Genomic DNA, 24,511 nt, shown 5'->3' with positions numbered 1-24,511 from the left:
TGCCAGCACTTTGGGAGGCCAAGGTGGGCTGATCACCTGAGGTCAGGAGTTCAAGATCAGCCTGGCCAACATGGTGAAACCCCATCTCTACTAAAAATACAAAAATTAGCCGGGCATGATGGCATGCGCCTGTAGTCCCAGCTACTTGGGAGACTGAGGCAGGAGAATCCCTGGAACCCGGGAGGTGGAGGTTGCAGTGAGCCAAGATGGCGCCACTGCACTCCAGCCTGGACAACAGAGTGAGACTCCATTTCAAAAAGAAAATAGAATGGCATAGAATAGATTGGCAAGGAAATATCAGTGTGCCCCACACATAATTGGGGTGAGTATGGCTTGTGAAACTTTTGTCTATATATTGGGTCCTGTTGTAAAATGCCAAATCATGAGCTGAAGTAAAAAAAATTTTTGACTGATCTAGGCCTCAGGGTTCAACAGGTGCCCTTGGGACAAATGCCAGCTATAAGGCTCATTTACTGAAGAGGAGTGGCCCTTTCTTATTATTTCTGTTAATTTTCTTCTCTTACTGCATAGTCAGTCCATTGTGGAGGCCAAAGCAACTCCACCTTGGATGCTAATCTGACATGTTGACTTCTGATTAACCCTAGTTCCAGGAAGGCCTCTAAGATGTCCAGTTCTTTGTGTAAGCACAGGTACTTACCATAAATCCTGCCCTTAAGTCAACCTTAAAACAACCTTGATGTTTTCATACTTCTGTTGTCCTATACATCTCTTCAGAATCATGTCTACTCTTTCCCTGTGGTAGATAAGCCCTGGGTCAGGGGTAATGACACAGGGATCCACCATCACTGTCCCCCGAGAAACAGGAATAGCTTCTGTTTGTAAGTCCCTATTACATGTTTCTTTCTGAAAAACTGGATCTGTCAGCCTCTTTCTTTCTTTCTTTCTCTCTCTTTCTTTCTTTCCTTTTCTTTCTTTTTTTTTTTTTTTGAGACGGATTTTTGCTCTTGTTGCCCAGGCTGGAGTGCAATGGCGCAATCTTGGCTCACTGCAACCTCCGCCTCCCAGGTTCAAGCCATTCTCCTGCCTCAGTCTCCCTAGTAGCTGGGATTACAGGTGCCCACCACCACGCCCGGCTAATTTTTTGTATTTTTAGTAGAGATGGGGTTTCACTATGTTGGCCAAGCTGGTCTCAAACTCCTGACCTCAGGTGTTCCACCCACCTCAGCCTCCCAAAGTGCTGTGCCACCATGCCCGGCTCAGCCTTTATCTTCAGCCTCTTAGCTTCTTCAGACTTTGAGGATAGGTTTGCATAGGGCTGCCCAGGACAGGACTTCAGGACATCATCAATGCCTTATAAAAGATAATTTTGGAACATATCTATATATTTTTAAGTGCTATATATGAGGAAGGGTTTCTCTGCACCCCTCTTCTTCCATTTTGCTGGAAATGGAACTCTCTTCCTGTGGCTCTATCCCTTCTCATTCTGTCAGCACAGAGTGTTGTGTTCCTGCTTTAGGTGCTGACTGCATTCCACAAATGAGCCAAATTCTCTTCTGCAAAGTCTTTGCACTTTCTGTTCCTTCCCTCTGGGTTGCTCCTTCATGGCACTCCCTGGACTGGCTCCCTTGCATCCTTCAGAATTTATTGGCTCACTTAACTAAAAAGTCCAAGGGTAGAACTACCTTCAGGTACTCCTGGCATCAGGTGCTCAGGTGATTTTACCACTCATCTGGTTTCTCTTTGTTTCTGTGCTCTCCTGCCAGGCAGGCGCGTCCTCGGTCAGGCACTTTTCTTGTGATGGCAAGATGGCTGCCTGCATCTCCATGTTTATAATCTATTTGGTCAAAAATTCTCAAGTGGCCGGGTGTGGTGGCTCACGCCTGTAATCCCAGCACTTTGGGAGGCCGAGGTGGGTGGATCATGAGGTCAGGAGCTCAAGACCAGCCTGGCCAAGATGGTGAAACCCCGTCTCTACTAAAAATATAAAAGTTATCCGGGCATGGTGGCGGGCGCCTGTCATCCTAGCTATTCAGGAGGATGAGGCAGGGAGTTGCTTGAACTTCATCTCAAAAAAAAAAAAAAAAAAAATTCTCAAATAAAGAGTTTCTCTTTCTCAACAGTTTCAGCAAACGTCCCAGTATTGAGTTTCACTGGCCAGGCCAGGGTCACAAGCCCATTCCTAAAGATGGGCCCATTCCTAAAGACAAAAAACATGCACTGAGGCTGGGTGCGGTGGCTCATGCCTGTAATCCCAGCACTTTGGGAGGCCGAGGCAGGCAGATCACCTGAGGTCAGGAGTTCGAGACCAGCCTGACCAACATGGAGAAACCCTGTCTCTACTAAAAATACAAAATTAGTCGGGTGTGGTGGTACATGCCTGTAATCCCAGCTACTCGGGAGGCTGAGGCAGGAGAATCACTTGAACCTAGGAGGTGGAGGTTGAGGTGAGCCGAGATTGAGCACTCCAGCCTGGGCAACAAGAGCAAAACTCTGTCTCAAAAAAAACAAAACAACAACAACAACAAAAAAAACCCAATAAACATGCACTGAGCATGTAGGAGAGATGGTTCCCCACAAAATATAAAGTCACTGTTACCAAAAGTAGGACAAATGGATGCTTGGAAGGCAAAAGCCACAGCTGCCTACTCCATCATCCTCGACTTCCCTTTCTACTGTAGGTTTCCTTGGTTATTCCCTACACTTCACTGTTCACTTCCTTCATAGCGCATATGACCTTATTTGTGTAGACTCTATGGCCTTCCTCTCTTGCCCTGGCTTGAGAGTGCTCAGAGGGAAGGGTTCTTGCCTGTCTTGATCACTGCTACATCCCCAGCACTTGGAGCAGTGTCTGCACACAGTAAGTGCTTAATAAAGGCTTGTGGCACGAATGAACTTGCTGGAGAGCCAGGCTCTCATGCTTTCCTTTTCCTTTCAACTTCTTTTATTATTATTATTATTATTATTATTATTATTATTATTATTATTATTTTTGGAGAAGGGGTTCTTGCTCTGTCACCCTGCTAAAATGCAGTGGCACCATCATAGCCCACTGCAGTCCCAACCTCCCAGGCTCAAGCAATCCTCCTCCCTCAGCCTCCCTAATAGCTGGGGCTACAGGAGCATGCCACCACACCCAGCTAATTAAAAGAAAAAAAAATTTCTTTTGGCCAGGCACGGTGATTCATGCCTGTAACCCCAGCACTTTGGGAGGCCGAGGCAGTGGATCACCTGAGGTCAAGAGTTCGAGACCAGCCTGGCTAACATGGTGAAACCCTGTTTCTACTAAAAATACAAAAAATTAGCCTGGCGTGGTGGCACGCGCCTGTAATCCCAGATACTTGGGAGGCTGAGGCAGGATAATCACTTGAACTGGGGAGGCAAAGTTGCAGTGAGCTGAGATCACGCCATTCTCCATCTCAAAAAAAAAAAAAAAAAAAAAAAATTTGTAGAGGCCGGGCACAGTGGCTCACGCCTGTAATCCCAGCACTTTGGGAGGCCAAGGCAGGCAGATTACTTGAGATCCAGAGTTCTAGACCAGCCTGGCCAACATGGTGAAACCCCGTCTCTACAAAAATACAAAAATTAGCCGGGCATGGCAGCATGCACCTATAATCCCAGGTGCTCAGGAGGCTGAGGCGGAATCACTTGAACCCAGGAGGCAGAGATTGCAGGGAGCCAAGATTTCGCCACTGCATCCCAGCCTGGGCAGCAAAGTGAGACTTCGTCTCAAAAAAAAAAAAAATTCTCCTTTCGGCTCAGAGGAGGCCAAGGTGCAACTTTCTTTGGTCGTCCCAAATCCGGGTTCATCCGACACCAGCCGCCTCCCCAGTGCCACGGAAGTTTGACCCCAACGAGATCAAAGTCATATACCTGAGGTGCACCAGGAGTGAAGTCGGTGCCACCTCTGCGCTGGCCCCCAAGATCGGCCCCCTGGGTCTGTCTCCCAAAAAGGTTGGTGATGACATTGCCAAGGCAACGGATGACTGGAAGGGCCTGAGGATTACAGTGAAACTGACCAGTCAGAACAGACAGGCCCAGATTGAGGTGGTGCCTTCTGCCTCTGCCCTGATCATCAAAGCCCTCAAGGAACCACCAAGAGACAGAAAGAAACAGAAAAACATTAAACATAGTGGGAATATCACGTTTGATGAAATCTTCAACATTGCTTGACAGATGCAGCACCAATCTTTTTTTTTGTTTTTTTGTTTTTTTGAGACGGAGTCTCGCTCTGTCGCCCAGGCTGGATTGCAGTGGCACGATCTCCCGTTCACTGCAAGCTCTGCCTCCTGGGTTCACGCCATTTTCCTGCCTCAGCCTCCCAAGTAGCTGGGACTACAGGCACCCGCCACCACGCCCAGCTAATTTTTTATATTTTTAGTAGAGATGGGGTTTCACCGTGTTAGCCAGGATGGTCTTGATCTCCTGAACTCGTGATCCACCCGCCTCGGCCTCCCAAAGTGCTGGGATTACAGGCGTGAGCCACCACGCCCGCCCTGCAGCACCAATCCTTAGCCAGAGAGTTCCCTGGAACCATTAAAGAGATCTCAGGGACTGCCCAGTCTGTGGGCTGTAATGTTGATGGCCGCCACCCTCATGACATCATAGATGACATCAACAGTGGTGCTGTGGAATGCCCAGCTAGTTACAAAGCACAAAGGAAAATATTTTAATAAAGGATCATTTGACAACTGGTGAAAAAAAATTATTTTTGTAGAGATAGGGTCTCACTTTGTTGCCCAGGCTAGTCTGGAATTCCTGGGCTCGAGCAATCCTCCTGCCTTGGCCTCCCAAAGTATGGAGATTACAGGTGTGAGCCACTGCTCCTGGGCCCAAAAATTCTTGACCTTGATTTCTCAGCCAGATCTGCTGTTTCTTGGTTTTCCCCATTTCAGACAAGGGTACCCTAATCCACCCTGCTGCTTCATCCACAAAGCCAGAGGGCATTCTCTCATCCCCACACTAATCCATGTATAAGTCCTTTCGTTCACCTCCAAATAAAACTCAAACCCATCCCCCATCCCAGCCCTTGCCAGCATGCCTGGCACCATTCCCTGTCAGCTGGGATTATGGCAGTAATCTGCTAACTGGTCTCCTTCATTCCCTTCTTGCTCCCTTTTAGTCCATTCATTTTACACAGCAAACAGCATGATCTTTTAAAAACAAATCAGATCATGTTGATCCCCAACTTAAACCATTTAAAGGCTTCCCCTGCAATTAGAGTAAAATCTGAAATCCTCACCCTGGCCTTCAGGCCCAAGCTGTGTCTCTACCTTAGTCCTTCTCACCTTCCTGCTGGCTCACCAGGCACTGCACACACTGATTTTTCTGCCTCAGGGCCTTTGCACTTCCTATTTCTTCTGCTGGGAGATCTCACTCCCCAATTCCACGTGCCTGGTTCCTGCTCATCTTTCAGGTCTCAGCTTAAATGTCACTAAAGGAGAACACTTAATACCTCCCTGACTCCCTTTTCTATCATGTCACTAGCTTATTCCTTGATCATGATTTCTAGGGAAGAACTCTGGAGGCACACTACCGGGGTGTTGAATCCTATTTCCACTGCTCCTTGACTATGTGACCTTAGCTATTCGCCTCTCTGTCCTTCAGTTTCCTCATCTGCAAAATATAGTATCCTATAGGATCAGTACCTGGCATAGAGGAAGCACTAAGTAAATATTTTAATTAAAAAACAAATTTTGGGCCAGGCGTGGTGGCTCACACCTGTAATTCCAGCACTTTGGGAGGCCGAGGCGGGTGGATCACGAGGTCAGGAGATCGAGACCACGGTGAAACCCCGTCTCTACAAAAAATACAAAAAATTAGCTGGGCGTGGTGGCGGGCGCCTGTAGTCCCAGCTACTCGGGAGGCTGAGGCAGGAGAATGACGTGAACCCGGGAGGCGGAGCTTGCAGTGAGCTGAGATTGCGCCACTGCACTCCAGCCTGGGCGACAGAGCGAGACTCCGTCTCAAAAAAAAAAAAAAAAATAAAATAAATAAATAAATAAAAATAAAAAATAAAAAATGAAAAATAAATTTTAGGCCAGGCATCATGGCTCATGCCTGTAAAAAAATTTTTTTAGAGACAGGGTCTCTGTCATCCAGGCTGGAGTGGAGTGGTGCAATCATAGCTCACCGCAGCCTCAAAATCCTGGGCTCAAGCGATCCTCCCATCTCAGCCACCTGAGTAGCTGGGGCTACAGGAACACACCACCATGCCTGGCTAATGTTTTTATTTTTATTTTTGTAGACATGGGGTCTTGCTTTGTTGCAACTTGAACTCTTGGCTTCAAGCGATCCTCCTGCCTCAGCTTCCCAAAGTGCTAAGATTATAGGCGTGAGCCAACCATGCCTGGCCTTAAATATTTTTAAAATATTTATTTATTTATTTAGAGATAGGGTCTCACTCTGTCACCCAGGTTGGAGTACAGTGGTGCAATCATAGCTCACCGCAGCCTCAAACTCCTGGGCTCAAGCAATCCTGCCTCAGACTCCCAAGTAGTTAGGACTATAGGTGTGAGTCACTGTGCCCAGCCATAAATATTAGAAGGTATTTTATTATTCCCTCATGGTACATTTCTTGGGATTTAACTATTTTGATTTCTGATATGTAAGCTTTGTGGAAACAGGGATTGCATTGCACCTCTTGTATTTACTGCTGTGCCTCTAGCACCTTGCACAGTGGCTGGTGCATAGTAGGTGCTTAATGACATTGAATGAATGCATGAAAACAAATGTGACCTCAGCCCTTATGGAACTGACATTGCCCCTACTTGCCCTTCAAGGTATGGCTATTTTAGAGGTGTGAAAACTGAGTCCCTAAAGGTGGGGTGATTTGGCTGGGTGCGGTGGCTCACGCCTGTAATTACTTTGGGAGGCCAAAGCGGGTGGATCACTTGAGGTCCGGAGTTCGAGACCAGCCTGGCCAACAGGGTGAAACCCCGTCTCTACTTAAAAAAAAAAATACAAAAATTAGCCAGGCGTGGTGGCAGGCACCTGTTATCCTAGCTACTCGGGAGGCTGAGGCAGAGAATCACTTGAACCGGGGAGGTGGAGGTTGCAGTGAGCCGAGGTCGCACCACTGCACTCCAGCCTGGCGACAGAGTGAGACTTTGTCTCAAAGAAAAAAGAAAAAAAAAAAAAAAAAGGAGGGGTGATTTGAGTAATGCTTCAAGGGAGAGAAGGTATAATTTCTACTTATCAGAAACGTGATAAGTTTCTCTTCCTCGGGGCTGTCTACAGAAGTGGGAGCCATCTTCTCAGCAGCATGGTCACCCTCACACCCCTCAGGAAGCCCAAGATCATCAAAAAGAGGACCAAGAAGTTCATGTGGCATCGTGAACAGTCTGATGGATGGAGCAGACTGTTAAGTGAAAATTAAGTGTAACTGACAGAAACCTAGCGTTATTGGCAGTAGGGTACAGAGAAGATTCAAGGGCCAAATCTTGATGCCCAGCATTGGGCATAGGCAGAACAAGAAAACCAGGCACATGCTGCACTGTGGGTTCTGGAAGCTCCTGGTCCACAATGTCAAGGAGCTGGAAGTGCTGCTGATGTGCAGCAAATCTTACTGTGCTGAGACTGCTCGCAATGTTTCCTCCAAGAACCACAAAACCTGAGTGGAAAGAGCAGCATAACTAGCCCCCAGAGTCTCCAACCCTAATTCCAGGCTGCACAGCAAAGAAAATGAATAGACAGCTCACGTGCATGCATGCCTGATTCATGTTTAAATAAAACCACGAAAACTGCAAAAAAAAAAAAAAGTAACACCAAAAATGTGATGAAGCATCAAAAGCACGTGGAACCTGCTACCGCCACTGTGAACACAAGTCATAGCCTTTTATTCTAGGAATAATAACTAGGGCAAAGCTTTCTTCACAAGAGAAATCAAACACAGAGAAATCTGGGCTCCCTGTATAGAGCAGCAGCATAGATGGATTATAGTGCTGTTGACTGAGATGACATTGACACGGCAGTTGTGCCTTCCTGAGGAAGACATCCAGTCCCCTATCCAAGTAATTGGCACCCACACCAACATTTTGTTCATGTCTTATTTAGGAATCCAAAGGCCTCATTTCAAAAAAAATTTTTTCGAAACAGGGTCTTACTGTGTTGCCCAGGCTGGAGAGCAGTGGCACAATCTCGGCTCACTGCAGCCTCGACCTCCTGAGCTCAAGCGATCCTCCCACCTCAGCCTCCTGAGTAGCTGGGGCTACAGCCATGTGCAACCATGCCTAGCTAATTCTTAAATGTTTTTGTAGAGACGGGGTCTCCCTATGTTACCCACGCTGGCCTCAAATTCCTGGGCTTAAGTGATTTTCCTGCCACAGCCTCCCAAAGTGCTGAGATTACAAGCACGAGCCACCGCGCCCCGCTTCCAGATGCCTCATTTTACAAATGCAGGAACAGAGTCAGAGAGGTGAAGGAGAGTGCTCAGGTCCACACAGTGAATTAAGCCCAAGTCTTCTGGCTTCTAGGAAAGATTTCTTTATTCTTTTCTTTTCTTTTTGAGATGGAGTCTTGCTCTGTCACCCAGGCTGGAGTGCAGTGGCACAGTCTTGATCTCAGCTCACAACAACCTCTGCCTTCCGGGTTCAAGCGTTTCTCCTGCCTCAGCCTCCCGAGTAGCTGGGACTCTAGGCGTGTGCCACCATGCCCAGCTAATTTTTGTATTTTTAGTAGAGATAGGGTTTCATCGTGTTGGTCAGGCTGGTCTCGAACTCCTGACCTTGTGATCTGCCCGCCTCGGCCTCCCAAAGTGCTGGTATTACAGGTGTGAGCCACCGCGCCCAGTGGAAAGATTTCTCTAAGCCCTAATTGATATAAAAGCTTTTTGTTTGTCTGTTTGTTTGAGACAGAGTCTCACTCTGTCGCCCAGGCTGGAGTGCAGTGGTGCGATCTCGGCTCACTGCAACCTCCACCTCCCGGGTTCAAGTGATTCTCCTGCCTCAGCCTCTCGAGTAGCTGGGATTACAGGTGTGCACCCTTGCACCCAGCTTTTTTGTTTTTAATTAGAAAAAGTATTTATTTCTGCTCCTTTCATACATCTTATTGTTCAGGAAACAGTCTTACATACAATTCTGAAATAATCTACCATCACACACTCTAGTTAAAGTGAAGCACCATAGATAAAGCTGATCAGCTGTCCAGAGTTCTCAGTTTATGTAATCTTGCTTCTTGATTTTATGTTAATTTCTGAAAATCAGAAATGTCATCTCTAAAAAATGGTAAGGGGGTTGTAAAAAATAATCACTTTACTTGATATTATAGTTCAGATATAGAGTATATTTTCTTTAAGAAATGAAAAACTAAGAAGAAAATGCCACTCAACATCGTTGGTACAGCAATAGGTCAGCAGGAAAAAAAAATACTGTGATAAACTTGTCTCTTTAATACCAAGAAGAAATTCTAATCCAAGCTTCAATATGCTTCCAGTTTTTTCACTAGATGTTTCTTTTACTGCTGCTCTTCATTCTTTTCCACATTTCATATAAGAGGATTGGTACAGCCTTTAAAACTTCATTGACAAGAAAAAATCCAGTATCCACTGATTTCTTCTCAAAGGCACTCTAACCCATCAGATAGCTCGGCAGTTTCATTCTCATGAATACTCTAGCCGTGAAAATACTCAATAGAACACAGACGAATCCAATGAATAGAAGAAGAAATCTATTGAGTTTTGGGGTATTTGGTGCATTCAATTGGTCCAGGATTATGAAACCTAAACCTCCCATTGTAAACAGGAAGCTGGATGCAAGTCCTTCCATAATATATTGTCCATTTACTCTACAGGCAAAGAAAGCTACTGGCCTCTGATGCCCATGTTCATCAGTCATAGAGCCAACACTTGGAGGTTCAACAATAACATCATAAATGATTCCTCCAGTAATGAGGAAGTAAGACACCACCACCAGAGCATACAATCATGGCCGACGGCATGTGCAGCCAGGGTGGCTTCTTCAGCTTCAGGTTAGGACATTCAAGCACTAAGAACAGGACATGGTACAAAATCTCCATGTTGGTTGCATAAAGGCAAAAGCTCTTTATTTTATTTATTTATTTATTTATTTATTTATTATTATTTTGGAGATGGAGTTTCACTCTGTCATCCAGGCTGGAGTGCAGTGGTGCAATCTCAGCTCACCGCAATCTCCGCCTCCCAGGTTCAAGAGATTCTCCTGCCTCAGCTTCCCAAGTAGCTGGGACTACAGGCATGCACCACCATGCCCGGCTAATTTTTGTATTTTTAGTAGAGATGGGGTTTCACCACATTGATCAGGCTGATCTTGAACTCCTGATCTCAGGTGATCCACCTGCCTCGCCCTCCCAAAGTGCTGGGATTACAGGCGTGAGCCACCATGCCTGACCCATATAAAAGCTCTTGATATAACAAGGGAGAGAAAGGAGCAAGGAGGAGGAGAAGAATGAGGAAGCATTGAATCAGGTGTTCACTGGCAGGCAGGAACACTGACAGGTGTGTAGGGCAACCAGAGACCTTGCGGGGAGGGCAGGGGAGTCTGTTAAGGAAAGGGAAGGTGGAGGCTGGGGCCTGACTGGGTTATTTTCGGAGCTGCTATCTTTGTCTGCATCTGCTAAATTATTAAACTGAGATCACTTCCTAGAGGGTGCCAGGCCAGGTTGCCAGGGAGAGGCTGAAAGGGAGAGGTTGGATCTCTTAGCAGAGGACTCAAATATTCTAGGCTGGGATGGACATATACTCCTCAGGCCTTGACCCCTTCCCCACCCCACTCTCAGCTAATGGAGGGGATTGGGGATCCTGCTTGGGGCCACAGCCACAGTCACTGTCCCCTCCACAAGGCTGTCTCTTCTGGCTGCTGTCCTGGAGGCAATAGATACATACTGGACCAGACTCTGGAACCTGGTCCCATCTCAGCTGCCTCTTCTCTTTCAGGGTCTCAAACTCAGGCCACAGGTTTTGAGTCAGATAGATACGACCAGATATGACCATAGATATGTGAGTTCTTGGACATATCCTTGCATGAGTCAATGTCCTTGTCTATGCCATAGATATTAGCTGTTCCACTTCTCAGATGAAAACCCTGAAGTTCAGAGAACAAAGGTGCCTCTCTCAGGGTTGCATAGCTAGAAAAGGACTGAACTTCGATTCAAACATAAGTCTTTCTGATTTCAGGCTCCTTTCCTCTATTCTTTCTTTTTTAAATTTTTTTGAGATGGAGTTTCGCTCTTGTTGCCCAGGCTGGAGTGCAATGATGTGATTTCAGCTCACTGCAACCTCTGCCTCCTGGGTTCAAGAAATTCTCCTGCCTTAGCCTCCCAAGTAGTTGAGATTACAGGCGTGCGCTACCACACCTGGCTAATTTTGTATTTTTAGTACAGATGGTGTTTCACCATGTTGGTCAGGCTGGTTTTGACCTCCTGACCTCAAGTGATCCACCTGCCTCGGCCTCCCAAAGTGCTGGGATTACAGGCATGAGCCACCACGCCCAGGCTTTTTCTTTTCTTCTTCTTCTTGTTTTCTTTTTTTTTTTCTTTTTTTTAAGATACAGGATCGGCTGGGTGAATACTAAGAATACAAAAATTAGCCAGGTGTGGTGGCGGGCGCCTGTAATCCCAGCTGCTCAGGAGGCTGAGGCAGGAGAATTGCTTGAACCTGGGAGGCGGAGGTTGCAGTGAGTTGAGATCGCACCATTGCACTCCAGCCTGGGTGACAGTGAGACTCCATCTCAAAAAAAAAAAAAAAAGAGAGGGAGAGAGGGTCTTTCTGTGTCTCCCAGGCCAGAGTGCAGTGGTGCAGAGGCTGCTCACTGCAGCCTCAAACTCCTGGGCTCAAGGGGTCCTCCTGCCTCAGCCTCCCATGTAGCTACAGGCGTGCACCACCAAATCTGGCTAACTTTTTAAATTTTTCATAGAGACAGAGAGTCTTGCTATGTTGCCCAGGCTGGTCTCAAACTCCTGGACTGAAGCAATCCTCCCATCTTGGCCTCCCAAAGTACAGGATTATAGGCATGAGCCACTGTGCTTGGCCTATTATTTTTATTTTTATTTTTTGAGATGAGGTCTTGCTCTGTCACCCAGGCTGGAGTGCAGTGGCAAGAGACAGGTCACTGCAGCCTCGACTTCCTGGGCTCAAGCGATCCTCCCACCTCAACCTCCTGAATAGCTGGGACTACAGGTATGCACCACCATGCCCAGGTAATTTATTTTTATTTTTCATAGAGATGAGGTCTCACCATATTGCCCAGGCTGGTCTTGAACTCCTAGTTGCTCAAGTGATCCTCCTGCCTCAGTCTCCCAAAGTGATGGGATTACAGGCATAAGCCACCTTGCCTGACAGCCTATTCTTTTTCAGTATTTTAGTATTTTATCTGTCTTCCAGATTTTCTACAAAAGGAATGTACTCTATAACTTTTATAAAGATCAGAAAAACACAATAATCATTACAGTTATGGATGGATTTCTTCATTCCAGATGTTGTGTTTGCTGGGCTGGATGTGCACTAATAGGTGGTAGACTGTGGCTCCTATCCACTCCGAGAGTGTGGTGCTCAGGCCAGTTAAGAAAGCTGACAAGAAGCTGGGCACAGTGGCTGACGCCTGTAATCCCAGCACTTTGGGAGGCAGAGGCGGGCGGATCGCTGGAGGTTGGGAGTTCGAGACCAGCCTGATCAACCTGGAGAAACCCTGTCTGTACTAAAAATACAAAATTAGCCGGGCGTGGTGGCTCATGCCTGTAATCCCAGCTATGCGGGAGGCTGAGGCAGGAGAATCGCTTGAATCTGGGAGGTGGACGTTGTAATGAGCTGAGATTGCACCACTGCCCTCCAGCCTGGGCAACAAGAGCAAGACTCCGTCTCAGAAAAAATAAATAAATAAATAAATAAATAAAATAAAAAAGAATAAATGAATGAATGGAGAAGGGAACTCTCCATTCTCAGCAAGCTCTACCCTTGTGTTATTTTTCTTTTCTTTCTTTCTTTTTTTTGAGACGGAGTCTCTCTCTGTTGCCCAGACTGGAGTGCAGTGGCACAATCTCAGCTCATTGCAACCTCTCCCTCCTGGGTGCAAGCAATTCTCTGTCTCAGCCTTCCAAGTAGCTGGGATTACAGGCACCCGCCACCATGCCCGGGTAACTTTTTTGTATTTTTAGTAGAGATGTTTCACCATCTTGGCCAGGCTGGTCTTGAACTCCTGACCTCGTGATCCACCCGCCTCTGCCTCCCAAAGTGCTGGGAATACAGAAGTGAGCCACCGCACCCGGCCTACCCTTGTGTTATTTTTCTCTTTCTTTCTTTTCTTTTCTTTTTTATTTTCTTGTCTCCTCTCCTCTCCTCTCCTCTCCTCTCTTCTCTTCTTTTCTTTTTTAATGGAGTCTTGCTCTGTTGCCCAAACTGGAGTGCAGTGGTGTGATCTTGGTTCACTGCAATCTCCGCCTCCTGGGTTCAAGTGATTCTGCTTCAGCCTCCCGAGTAGCTGGAATTATGGGCATGCACCACTACACCCGGTTAATTTTTCTATTTTTAGTAGAGATGGGGTTTCGCCATGTTGTTCAGGCTGGTCTCGAATTCCTGACCTCAGGTGATCAGCCTGGCTCGGCCTCCCAAAGTGCTAGGATTAGAGGTGTGAGCCACTGTGCCCGGCTATGTTATTTTTCTTTTCTTTTCTTTTCTTTTCTTTTCTTTTCCTTTCTCTCTCTCTCTCTCTTTCTTTTTTTTTTGACACGGTGTCTTGCTCCTGTTGCCCAGGCTGGAGTGCAATAGCGCAATCTCAGCTCACTGCAACCTCTGCCTCCCAGGTTCAAGCAATTCTCCTGCCTCAGCCTCCTGAGTAGCTGGGATTACAGATGTGCACCACCACGCCCGGCTAATTTTTGTATTTGTATTTGTATTTATTTATTTATTTATTGAGATGGAGTCTCGCTCTGTCGCCAGGCTGGAGTGCAGTGCCATGATCTCAGCTCACTACAACCTCCGCCTCCCAGGTTCAAGCGATTCTCCTGCCTCAGCCTCCTGAGAAGTCAGGACTACAGGTTTGCCCCACCACGCCCAGCTAATTTTTTGTATTTTTAGTAGAGGTGGGGTTTCATCATGTTGGCCAGGATGGTCTTGATCTCTTGGCCTCATCATCCACGCACCTCGGCCTCCCAAAGTGCTGGGATTACAAGTGTGAGCCACCGTGCCTGGCCATATTTTTGTATTTTTAGTAGAGATGGGGTTTCACCACATTGGCCAGGCTGGTCTTGAATTCCTGATCTCAGGTGATCCATCTGCCTCAGCCTCCCAAAGTGCTGGGATTACAGGCGTGAGCCACTGTGCACGGCCTAAATTTTTCAATTCAGACAAATGTTTATTGAGTGCCTTATGGGGCCAGGCACTCTGCTTGACTTCAGGGGATTCTAGTGATAAGCAAAACCAGTCAAGGGGGAGAGACTATTAATAATTAAACAATAAACAAATACATATATATGACTCATAGGAAATACCACAGAGGATAGCAACAGGGAGCATTGTCAGAGAACAGGGAGGTAAGGAGTGACCACGGAGTGGGTCATATCTGTGTTTGAATTCTTGCTTGGCCATTTACCTGCTGTGTGAACTTGGGCAAGCCTCTTCACTTCTCTGGACTTTGGTTTCTCATCAGGAAGAGAAGGCTATCGATCTCCCTTTCTTAGGGATGATATCACAAGACAGAGAACATTCATTCCTTCAATAAATATATACTGTGCATCTTCTCCCACTCAGATAAATTACTTGCCCAAGGTCACCCAGATGGGCAGTGTGTGTTGGTTTTCAACCCGGGTCTGACTGGTTCTCTGGATCTGGCCAGTGGTTGGGGGTGGGGATAAGTCCTAGTCTTCTTCCCCTGAATCAGTCCTTGAGGAGCTGGGAGCAGTGATCTGCCTCATGAAGGCAAAACACCTGTCCATCTCCCCACCACCATGGCAATGAGGGGCTTCTGCCCTGAGAAAGACCTATGATTGCATGACACGAAAAAGACTGTTCAAAGGGACACCATCGTTCAGCAGGACAAGCCTCCTTGCTGGGGGCAACCTGGTAGCTCCTGAGCCTCCCTCATCTTCACTGAGCCCCTCCAACTCTCTGAGTTCCCATGCCCCTCACTGAACCTCCCTTCTCCCATGGCGAGCCTCCGCCAGCACCTTTGCACACACTCAGCCCCTTCCCCCTACTGAGCCCCAGCACAGTCACTGAACAGCTCTTCTTCCCCTCTGACTTAGTCATCCTCCCAAGCCCTCCCCTTCCCCTCACTGAGTCTCCACCACTCCTGGTCACTGGGCACCCTGCTTCTGATCTCCTCCCTCCCCCAACCCCTCCACCCTTCCTCTTCACTGAGCCTGGCGCCTCTCACCCACCCGCCTTCCTCTCCCAGCCGCTTCTGAGCTGCCTCTTTGGAGCCCAACTGTCTCGCCCACGAGTCCCCATCACTCAGTCTCACTCAGTCTAAGATACTTGAAAGTACTTAGAGAACATGTGTTCATGGGGGGAGGATGAGGCTCTATCATCATCCTGCACATCATGCAAGCATGCCATCTGCCTCCTCTTCAGGCTTCAGCAGTCACACTGGCCATACCTTCCGCAGGTCCTCCTGAGCCCAGGGTCTGCTGCAGTCCTTCCCAATCGGGTTCAGAGCTGGTTTCTGGACCCCTGGCCCTTGCCCCCACCCACCACAGAGACCTCCCATGTCTGATGCCACCTTCAAGTAGATGGAAACTGAGGCAGGCCCATGGTGTCTGAGCCAGTGTTTGGTATGGCAGGGTCATTTCTCTTGGGGGAAAAGTGGGCAGGGTTCCATTCTATCATTTTGTCAGGGCCAGATGAGAAGTGTCAGATAAAGTCCCACATAAAGAACGTCCCTCCACCAAGAGGACTAGACCCAGGTATCTGAGCCCCCAGAGGGCATGAATGGCTGAGCTCGTGCATTTCTGTCCAGATTCAAAAATCTGGATTTAGCCACCAGTCGTCAATAAGACATTGGGCAAAGCACTACTGCCCTTCAGGGTCTCAGTTTCCCCTTCTTTATTTTTTATTTTTATTTTTTGAGACTGAGTCTTGCTCTGTCGCCCAGGCTGGAGTACAGTGGCACAATCTCTGCTCACTGCAACCTCTGCCTCCCAAATTCAAGCGATTCTCCTCCCTCAGCCTGCTGAGTAGCTGGAACTACAGAGGTGCGCCACCACACCTGGCTAATTTTTTTGTATTTTCAGTAGAGACAGGGGTTTCACCATGTTGGCCAGGCTGGTCTAGAACTGACCTTAGGTGATCCACCCACCTCGGCCTCGCAAAGTGCTGGGATTACAGGCATGAGCCACCGCGCCCCGCCAGTCAGTTCCCCGCCCCCGCACACCCCCCTTCCCCCTTCCCGCCCCCGGCTTTTTTTTGAGACGGAGTCTTGCTCTGTCGCCCAGGCTGGAGTGCAATGGCGCGATCTTGGCTCACTGTAGCCTCCGCCTCGCGGGTTCAAGCGATTCTCCTCCTCAGCCTACCGAGTAGTTGGGATTACAGGCGCCTACCACGACGACCGGCTAATTTTTTTGTATTTTTAGTAAAGATGGGGTTTCGCCATGTTGCTCAGGCTGGTCTTGAACTCCTGGCCTCAGGTGATCCGCCCGCCTTGACCTCCCAAAGTGCTGGGATTACAGGCGTGAGCCACCGCGCCCGGCCAGTTTCCCCCTCTTTAAAATGTGTAGGAACACCGGCTGGGAGGAGTAAACACGAGCCGGGGCAGGGAAAGAACTTTGCACACCGTGGGGTCCGGGGCTCCTCTGTGATGCCACCAAGGTTTGCAGGCTCAGCGGCAGCGCTGAGGTATTTGTTCTGCGAATAAAGGGCTCTACCTATCGTGGAATCAGTCCAGCTAGATCCCCGTCCCACCCGGACGGCAGTCGCCCCTCTGCGTTAACCCTTCCACTGCCCTAGTGAGGTGGGAAAGGGGGTCCTTGAGAGCCCTATGGCCCAGGAGAGACCGGGCAGAACTGATTCGGCCAAGGGCAGCATGAGGTGTGGGAGGAGCACGGCACAAGGAGTCAAGCCTCCTGCGTTCTAGCCCAGGCTCTCTTCGCACAGAGGCCTTAGGCAAGACCCTCCCCCGGATGGAGACCGGATTCCGTGATTTTCTAAACACCAGCTACCAGAGCTTATGACTCTGAGGGGCCAAACCAGGGAAGATGAGGCTCCCTTTGCACCCAAAATTTGGGGAGAGGCAAAAGGGGACCGGATGCCCTAGCGTGGCAGAATCCGGCGAAGGTCAGGACCTGAAGGGTTTGGGGAATGCCCTGAATGTGCAGAGCGGGGGGGGGGGGCGGGGGGCGGATTCAGGGCGTGCCTGTCTCTGATTGGCTGTGCCGCCCGTCGCTCCGCCCGGTGTTCTATAAGATGCGCGGACGGCGGGCGCGGTTCTGGGGTGGGGGCTGTGGCCGTGTCTAGCTGTTCAGGTGCTCTGTGCTCATCCTCCCTGCGCACCTACAGCCGCAGACCGCCGGGGGGGGCGGGGGATGCCGGGCTGCCGCATCAGCGCCTGCGGCCCGGGGGCCCAGGAGGGGACGGCAGAGCCGGGGTCGCCGCCGCCGCCCCGGGATCCCATGCCGTCCTCTCAGCCCCCGCCCCCAACTCCGACCTTGACCCCTACCCGGACCCCGGGTCAGTCCCCGCCGCTGCCGGACGCAGCCGGGGCTTCGGCAGGCGCGGCCGAGGGCCAGGAGCTGCAGCGCTGGCGCCAGGACGCTAGCGGGATCGCGGGGCTCGCCGGCCCCGGAGGGGGCTCTGGCGCGGCGGCGGGGGCGGGGGGCCGCGCGCTGGAGCTGGCCGAAGCACGGCGGCGGCTGCTGGAGGTGGAGGGCCGCCGGCGCCTGGTGTCGGAGCTGGAGAGCCGCGTGCTGCAGCTGCACCGCGTTTTCTTGGCGGCCGAGCTGCGCCTGGCGCACCGCGCGGAGAGCCTGAGCCGCCTGAGCGGCGGCGTGGCGCAGGCCGAGCTCTACCTGGCGGCTCACGGGTCGCGCCTCAAGAAGGGCCCGCGCCGCGGCCGCCGCGGCCGACCCCCCGCGCTGCTGGCCTCGGCGCTGGGCCTGGGCGGCTGCGTGCCCTGGGGTGCCGGGCGACTGCGGCGCGGCCACGGCCCCGAGCCCGACTCGCCCTTCCGCCGCAGCCCGCCCCGCGGCCCCGCCTCCCCGCAGCGCTGACCTCCACGCCCGGACCCCTGGCCACCCCGACAAGCTTCGCCGAGGTGCCGACCGACCGACTGATCGCGGACGCCGGCTGGAAGGACTACGGATCCGCAGGAAGAGACAGTGGGGGGCCAGGGGCCCAGTAGAGGAGGCTGAGGTGCGGTCTTAGCGGCTGGTGCGTTCGAGGGTCGGTCATGGCGTGTGGGGGGCTGGTCCAGGGCCCGGGAACTCCCTTCCCTGGAGCTTCTGGCGTCTGCTGGGTCCCTAGTAAAGCTGCCACTTTCTGTTGCCGCCTCTCCCGACCATCTGGAGAGTGAGAGGTGGTAGCATCAAGTCTCCATTATAAGAGTTGGACTCTTGAGGGGGCTCAGATCCCAGGAACGGGTTGGCGGCAAACTTTTACCACTTGGAACCTGCCGCACGGATGCAGCACCCCCCATCCTCACCCCCACTTGCGTGGCCTTTCCCGGGCCCCTCGGAGCTGTGAGCAGTCTTGCCCTTGAGGATGCTGCTTCCTGGTGCCGCCCAGCTCCGTGCCTTCGGGAGGACAGAATAATGAGGCCCCAGGATGGGGTGGAGGCTGGCACAGGGCTGTACCACTGAATTCCCCCTCTAGGCCTGTTTCACCTTTGGGGAGACGGAATCCCAGAGAGATTTAGGATTTGTTCTCTTCATACTTAGGCCCTTCTTCTTCTAGGAGACAGCTTTTCTTATGCCGTCATGCAGGTTCGCAAAAATTACAGCCTGACTCACATAACCAGGACAGGATGTCTGGCACCTGCTCACCCAGGGATCCTTACATAGCAGAACCTAGAGGCTTAACTCCCAACCTGTTACTAAGATGGCTCGGCCAGGTTGGAACCAGGTGATACCCTTTAACAGGCCCCAAGGGGGCAGGTGTGGCATCAGCTTCCAGAAAGGGGGGCCTTAAAGAGCCAGATCTGAGGTGAGATCTGCTTCTCTTCCTGTCCAGATGCCCTTCAGTCTCCCATTCCTCTGTCCCCACTGTGAATGACCTGGCTACTGCATTGCTGCTCACCAGCTGAGTTAATTTCACTCTCACTTATCAGTCTGCGAAGTGGATCTCTTAACCTCCCAGAGGGGCTGTGGTGACGTTAACCCAGGGCAGAGGTCCTTCTTCTTCCTCACTAAATCATGGAAAGATAATTTTTTTTGTTGTTGTTGTTTGTTTTGAGACAGTGTTTCGCTCTTGTTGCCCAGGCTGGAGTGCAGTGGTGCGATCTTGGCTCACTGCAACCTCCGCCTCCCGGATTCAAGCGATTCTCCTGCCTCAGCCTCCCAAGTAGCTGGGATTACAGGCATGTGCCACTACGCCCATCTCATTTCGTATTTTTGGTAGAGACCGGGTTTCTCCATGTTGGTCAGGCTGTTCTCGAACTCCCGACCTCCAGTGATCTGCCCGCTTCGGCCTCCCAAAGTGTTGGGATTACAGGCGTGAGCCACTGCACCTGGCTGATAATGTATTATTTTAACTCACACCTGGAAACAGGCACTGCTTTTGCTGATAGAGCCATGAGCTAATTTAAAGTCCTACTTTTGCAGAGTGGAGAGGGGATTTCTCAAGGTCACATGCCAGTGAGGGAAGAATCAAGGTCCCTGGCCTGTGTGTGCACCTCCCACAGTACCCTGGGCAGGGGCTAGGGAGAGTTGTCCTCTGGATCCTGTCTGCTCTGTGACTTAGAACAACTCTGCCCCCTCTCTGGGCCTCTTTCCTCAGTCCCTCCTTGAGTCAGGGCTTGGGAATGGGGTGAAGTGGGGAGGATGCTTCCTTCCACAGGAATCTGGGAGGGTCAGGTGCACTGCTCTGATAGGCTGAGGCTTGGGGCCCTTATGAGATCCTCCCTCATCAGCCCTTCTCCCTGGATACCAAACTTTTTGGCTGGTTTCTCGGCTAACAGCAAGGCTTTCCTGAACCCTTTCTTAGCTGGGGAAGGGAGGTTCAGGAGGGGGTCTCAGAGCCTCTGACAAAGTTAGGGAACCCCAGGGAAATAATGAAGGGGGCAATGCCATCCTCTGGTCTTTCCAGACAGGAAACACCTTCCAAAGCCACTTGGGTCATTTGGGGTGTAGAGGCTTAGAGAGGACAGGACATCTTGGAAAGAGCTCAGCTCAGGCCTTGGTGCTGGGCTGCAGCCAGGACCGTTTGTTTTCTGGGTTGCATGGGAGGGGGCACTTGGTCCGGAGAAGCTTTTAGCTAATGGTGTAAAGTGCTCGGTGCCATCACAGTTTTGGCTTTCTCCAGGATTTATTTGTAATCAGCTTGTCCCGAATTGGGGGTGGGGTGGGTGAGTAGAGAATTAGAGACGACACTGGCTAGTGTGTATGTGTGAAGTAGAGGGTAGTAAATGGAGATTGGTCCTGGTGTCACAGGCAGCTCTGCCCCCTCCCTCCACTTCCAGATGTCCCACTGCTCCTCATCAAGCTTCCTGGCCAGGGCACACACATGTAGACTTGAACCCCAGCTCCTAGTTAGTGCTATGTCCATTACCACATAGCCAACTAACAAAAGGCACCTCCCACACCTGCCTGACCCTCCAGGGCCCCCTCTAGAAGCTCACCCATCTGGCTTTATTCAGGCCGGGTGCGGTGGCTCATGCCTGTAATCCCAGCACTTTGGGAGGCCCACGAGGGCCAATCACTTGAAGTCAGGAGTTCAAGACCAGGCTGGCCAACATAGTGAAACCCCATCTCTACTAAAAATAACAAAAATTAGCTGGGCGTGGTGGCAGGTGCCTGTAATCCCAGCTACTCAGGAGGCTGAGAAAGAATTGCTTGAACCCGGGAGGTGGAGGTTGCACCGCACTCCAGCCTGGGCAACAGAGCAAGACTGTGTCTCAAAAAAAAAAAAAAAAAAAAAAAAAAAGCTCACCCATCTGCCTCCATTTTCTTCTTAATTAGCAAATATTGATAGGGGCTCAGAAAGCAGAGCCAAATCAGAGGAGGGTCTCTACTTTTAAGGGCTTATGTCTCCTGGCTCTTTTCCAGGCAGGCTTTTCGGCTGTCACCATCCCGGGGGATCCCTTGGGGGCTGAGCAGTTTGTAGCCTCGGACAGAAGGCTGACCCACCCCTTTTCCCCACATGACTTTCAGAACACTTTCTTGGTGGCCCCCAGCTCTGGGGACAGGACTGAGTACAGGGATCTTGGGGGACCTGTGCATTGAGGACACTGACGGCCACCAATGAATTTATATCTCAGCAAAGGGAAATGAGGGGGGAACAGGAGCCTTTCTTCAGGCTGGTGCTTGGGGCTGGGAGATCAGTTCAAGGTTCTAATCTGGGACCTGCCCGTCAACTGGATAACCATGTGAACGTTGCCACCAGAGGGCAGTGTGGGGCTGCTTTCTCGAGACGAAGGGGTGTGGCCTGGAGGAGGTTCAGTCCTTTATTGTTCCTGCCCCCAATCATCCCTTTGCCCGGTAGTCCCCGGGGCTTCCTAGATCTTGAGCTGCAGGGGCCTGGGAGAACGAGCAGGGTAGTCGCGGTCGGCGCAGCCCTAGAGTGGGAGTGTAGTTCTGGGGATAGCTTCCTGGGTGGAGTGGGACTAGAGGCCAGAGCTGTGCCCATCACCGGCTCCCTAGGGGCGGGAACCCTCTTTGAAAGGGGAGCAAGGCCGGGTGCGGTGGCTCACACCTGTACTCCCAACACTGGGAGGCCGAGGCGGGCGGATCACGAGGTCAGGAGATCGAGACCATCCTGACTAACATGGTGAAACCCCGCCTCTACTGAAAAAAAAAAGGGTGGGGGGAGCAAAGGAAGCTCCTTTGGTTGGGCTAAGCCTGGAACCCCAGGGAGAAGACCCATTAGCAAAGACTTCCAGAAAAGACAGGTAGCCCTTGTTGGGGTCACTATCAGGATAAAAGACCAGAGTCATTTTGTATTCACAGATTTGTTACACTAATTGATCAGAACCCAGGGTCCCACTGCCAGTGGTGGCCAGTGTTGCCTCTTAGATTAGGCTGGAGCCACAGAACATGGCCAAGGTGGTCCAAGCCTGCAGCCGCTCCCCTGTTGGTGGGTTCTTCAAGAACAACTCGGGTGCTTAGGCTTCTCAGAGCTGAAGGAGAGGCCTGCTGTCATGAGAGCAGTGCAGGAGGAGGTATTTGGGAAAGCTTGGAGATCCCCAACCTACTTCTTCCCCCATTGGTCCTTGACTGCACCCTGGCCAGGGGCGATGGGGGAAGGGAACTCTTGGTTCTGGAATAATATCTTAACCACCTCCTCTATGCCAGGCCCCTGAGCACTTTACACCCATTAATCTGTTCCTGTCCTCCCAACCACTCTGCAAAGTAAGGGTTATTATTCCCATTTCCACAGGTGAAGAAACAGAGAGGGAGGGCGGGTGACTTGCCCAAAGACATAGGAGCTATAAGTGAGGGATCTCTTAAACATTAGGCTATATGGTGATTCATTTATCAGGCTAAAGAGAGGTCCGTTTAGGGGGATATCTGGGCTCCCACATTCAAGGCTGTGTATAGTGACCCTTGGTCCTTGGGTATTGGAAGGGACATGAGATGCTGGAGGGGTGGCAGAAGGTGCCCCTCCCAGAGTCTGGGCACACCCCAACCTGGCTGGGCCCTGGGGGTGAGTCAGGCTGAGTCAGCAACCTGGCTTCTGAGGAGGGTGGGCCAAGGATGCTCAGGGCTCAAGCCTCCCAAGGGCTTTCCTTGGAGGGCTGCCTCCTCTCCCTGTAGATCTGGGCTGGCTAACAGGGTGAAATCCCATCTCTACTAAACATACAAAAATTGGCCGGGCGTGGTGGCATGCCCCTGTAATCCCAGCTACTCGGAAGGCTGAGACAGGAGAATCGCTTGAACCAGGGAGGCGGAGGTTGCGGTGAGCCGAAATCGCGCCAGTGTACTCCAGCCTGGGCAACAAGAGCAAAACTTCGTCTCAAAAAGAAAAAGAAAACTTGAGTATTAAATGAGAAGTCATACTAAGTACTTGGCACATAGTAGAGATCCGTAAATGATGGAACCAATTTGCCCAGCCCTGGAGAGGCCGCCAGGACAGAACCCCCAGGCAGCGTGGGCCTCTGCTTCTCTAGAGCATCACCATATCAGGAATCCCTGGAATGGGCCCTGGGAAACTCCATAAGGGGAGAAGTGGAGGAGGGGCAGGCTTTTCATCCCAGGAACATTCCATTCTAACTGCTCAGGCTAGGGGATCCCAGCCAAGGACAAAGGCCCAAGGGAACCTCTGCTTCCCCAGGAGTCCCATTCCATACTATTGCCTCCTGCATCTTCTCTCCACAATGCCCCCGCCCCCTTCAGGCAGATTTCAAGTTGAAGGGCTTGGGTGGGGCTGGGTGGCTGTGGGAAAGAGGCCATTAAAGCTCTTGGAATTATTCTTTCCAGCTCCTTCCAACTTCTCAGAACCTCCACTCTATGGATCTGGACCTCTGGATTCGGCTTTCTCCCTGGGCACTGCCTTCAGGAAGACGTTGAGAATTGACCTTACACAATCCCAGCGCCCTCCTCACAGGAGCCTTTCACTTCACAGTGGCGAGGGGCTGGTTCTGGGGAACTGGCTGATGCTCTGAATTTCTTCATATACCCCACATTTGACTTTGGCTTACACTGTACAATTGGAGATGTTGCTACAGGTCCCTGAGATGCAATCAGATTAAGCGTAGCAAGCATTGCCAATGGGAAAGTCAAAATAATTTATTTTTTTCGCTTTCCCCCTACCCCATCCCCAGCCAAGAATGTCTTTTAAAGATATCGTCATCATTCTTAAACAACATTCTTAACCCCCAGCTGGGGTCCCCATTTTAGTAGATGTCATTGCTTCAAGTCTAACGGCGCCGGGAGGCCTGTTTGAGGGAAAACATTAGTTTGAAAAATCCCCGTTCCCTTCATCCACTGCCCTTGTTCTCCACGTGGGAGTGTGCCTGTGGCCCCTCAGAAAGATAGTCTGCTGGCTCCTAGGGGTTGGGGTGGGGGACACACCTTTTTCTCAGGAAGAGGTGATGGCAATGTAAAACATCTAAGTGAAGTTTTAAATGAAAAAAAGGAAACACATTTAAACATCCTGATAATGGAGGGAAGGGGGGCACATTTACACATAGTCCAGAACTTGTAGAATTCTGCATAGTGAATGTATATTGAATTAGTCTCCTGCCTTATACATTCAGGAAGAATAAATTTCCATAATGTAAGGCAAATGCATGGGGTTCTGAGGTTTACTTTGCAAGTGTCCTTGCTGCCTTTCCTCTGTGTCTATTATGGCTCTTTAAGTTGACGGTTCCTGGAGCAGCTTGTATTTAATTTCGTTTGGCAGTCTGGCCCTGTTGACTTTGATTTGCAGACCAATTCTCCCTTGACCTGACTCACAGCCACCTGCTCTTACCCCCCTCCTCAGGAAGTCTTCCTCATTAAA

General features: G+C 50.5%; 2 protein-coding genes and 1 pseudogene across 5 annotated transcripts; 2 read left to right on the top strand and 1 right to left on the bottom strand.

Annotated features, from left to right (window-relative positions):
• Window positions 1–3,708: 3,708 nt before the first annotated feature.
• LOC101152928 (large ribosomal subunit protein uL11-like) lies at window positions 3,709–4,631 on the top strand (annotated as a pseudogene).
• A 4,679-nt stretch (window positions 4,632–9,310) lies between these two features.
• LOC101153278 (oligosaccharyltransferase complex subunit OSTC) lies at window positions 9,311–9,975 on the bottom strand. Its single transcript, XM_055389050.2, is given in 2 exon segments — window positions 9,311–9,879; window positions 9,881–9,975. Coding segments are annotated over 2 exon segments (447 nt in total). The 5' UTR covers window positions 9,973–9,975; the 3' UTR covers window positions 9,311–9,524.
• Window positions 9,976–17,323: 7,348 nt separating this feature from the next.
• On the top strand, window positions 17,324–24,296 carry TRNP1 (TMF1 regulated nuclear protein 1). 4 transcript variants are annotated; one of them, XM_055389069.2, is made up of 3 exons: window positions 17,324–18,286; window positions 18,838–18,976; window positions 19,085–23,481. In XM_055389069.2, exon 1 carries the CDS (start codon window positions 17,443–17,445, stop codon window positions 18,124–18,126), a length of 684 nt encoding a protein of 227 aa, XP_055245044.1. In that variant the 5' UTR covers window positions 17,324–17,442; the 3' UTR covers window positions 18,127–18,286; window positions 18,838–18,976; window positions 19,085–23,481. The 4 variants fall into 4 exon arrangements, with proteins under 4 accessions (XP_055245044.1, XP_055245031.1, XP_055245034.1 ...); XM_055389056.2 differs by lacking the exons at window positions 18,838–18,976; window positions 19,085–23,481 and adding an exon at window positions 23,488–24,296 and having other exon boundaries at window positions 17,324–18,268; XM_055389059.2 differs by lacking the exons at window positions 18,838–18,976; window positions 19,085–23,481 and adding an exon at window positions 23,488–24,296.
• Window positions 24,297–24,511: the final 215 nt, after the last annotated feature.

Source organism: Gorilla gorilla, chromosome 1, assembly GCF_029281585.2.
Source record: "Gorilla gorilla gorilla isolate KB3781 chromosome 1, NHGRI_mGorGor1-v2.1_pri, whole genome shotgun sequence".
In the NCBI taxonomy this organism is placed as follows: domain Eukaryota; kingdom Metazoa; phylum Chordata; class Mammalia; order Primates; family Hominidae; genus Gorilla; species Gorilla gorilla.
Note: the sequence above shows the minus strand (reverse complement) of the source record. Positions and strands in the feature narration are given on the sequence as shown.

Bases quoted from the DNA above. Each gene is read 5' to 3' on its own strand.
- TRNP1 (XM_055389056.2), top strand. From the start codon at position 17,443: ATGCCGGGCTGCCGCATCAGCGCCTGCGGCCCGGGGGCCCAGGAGGGG.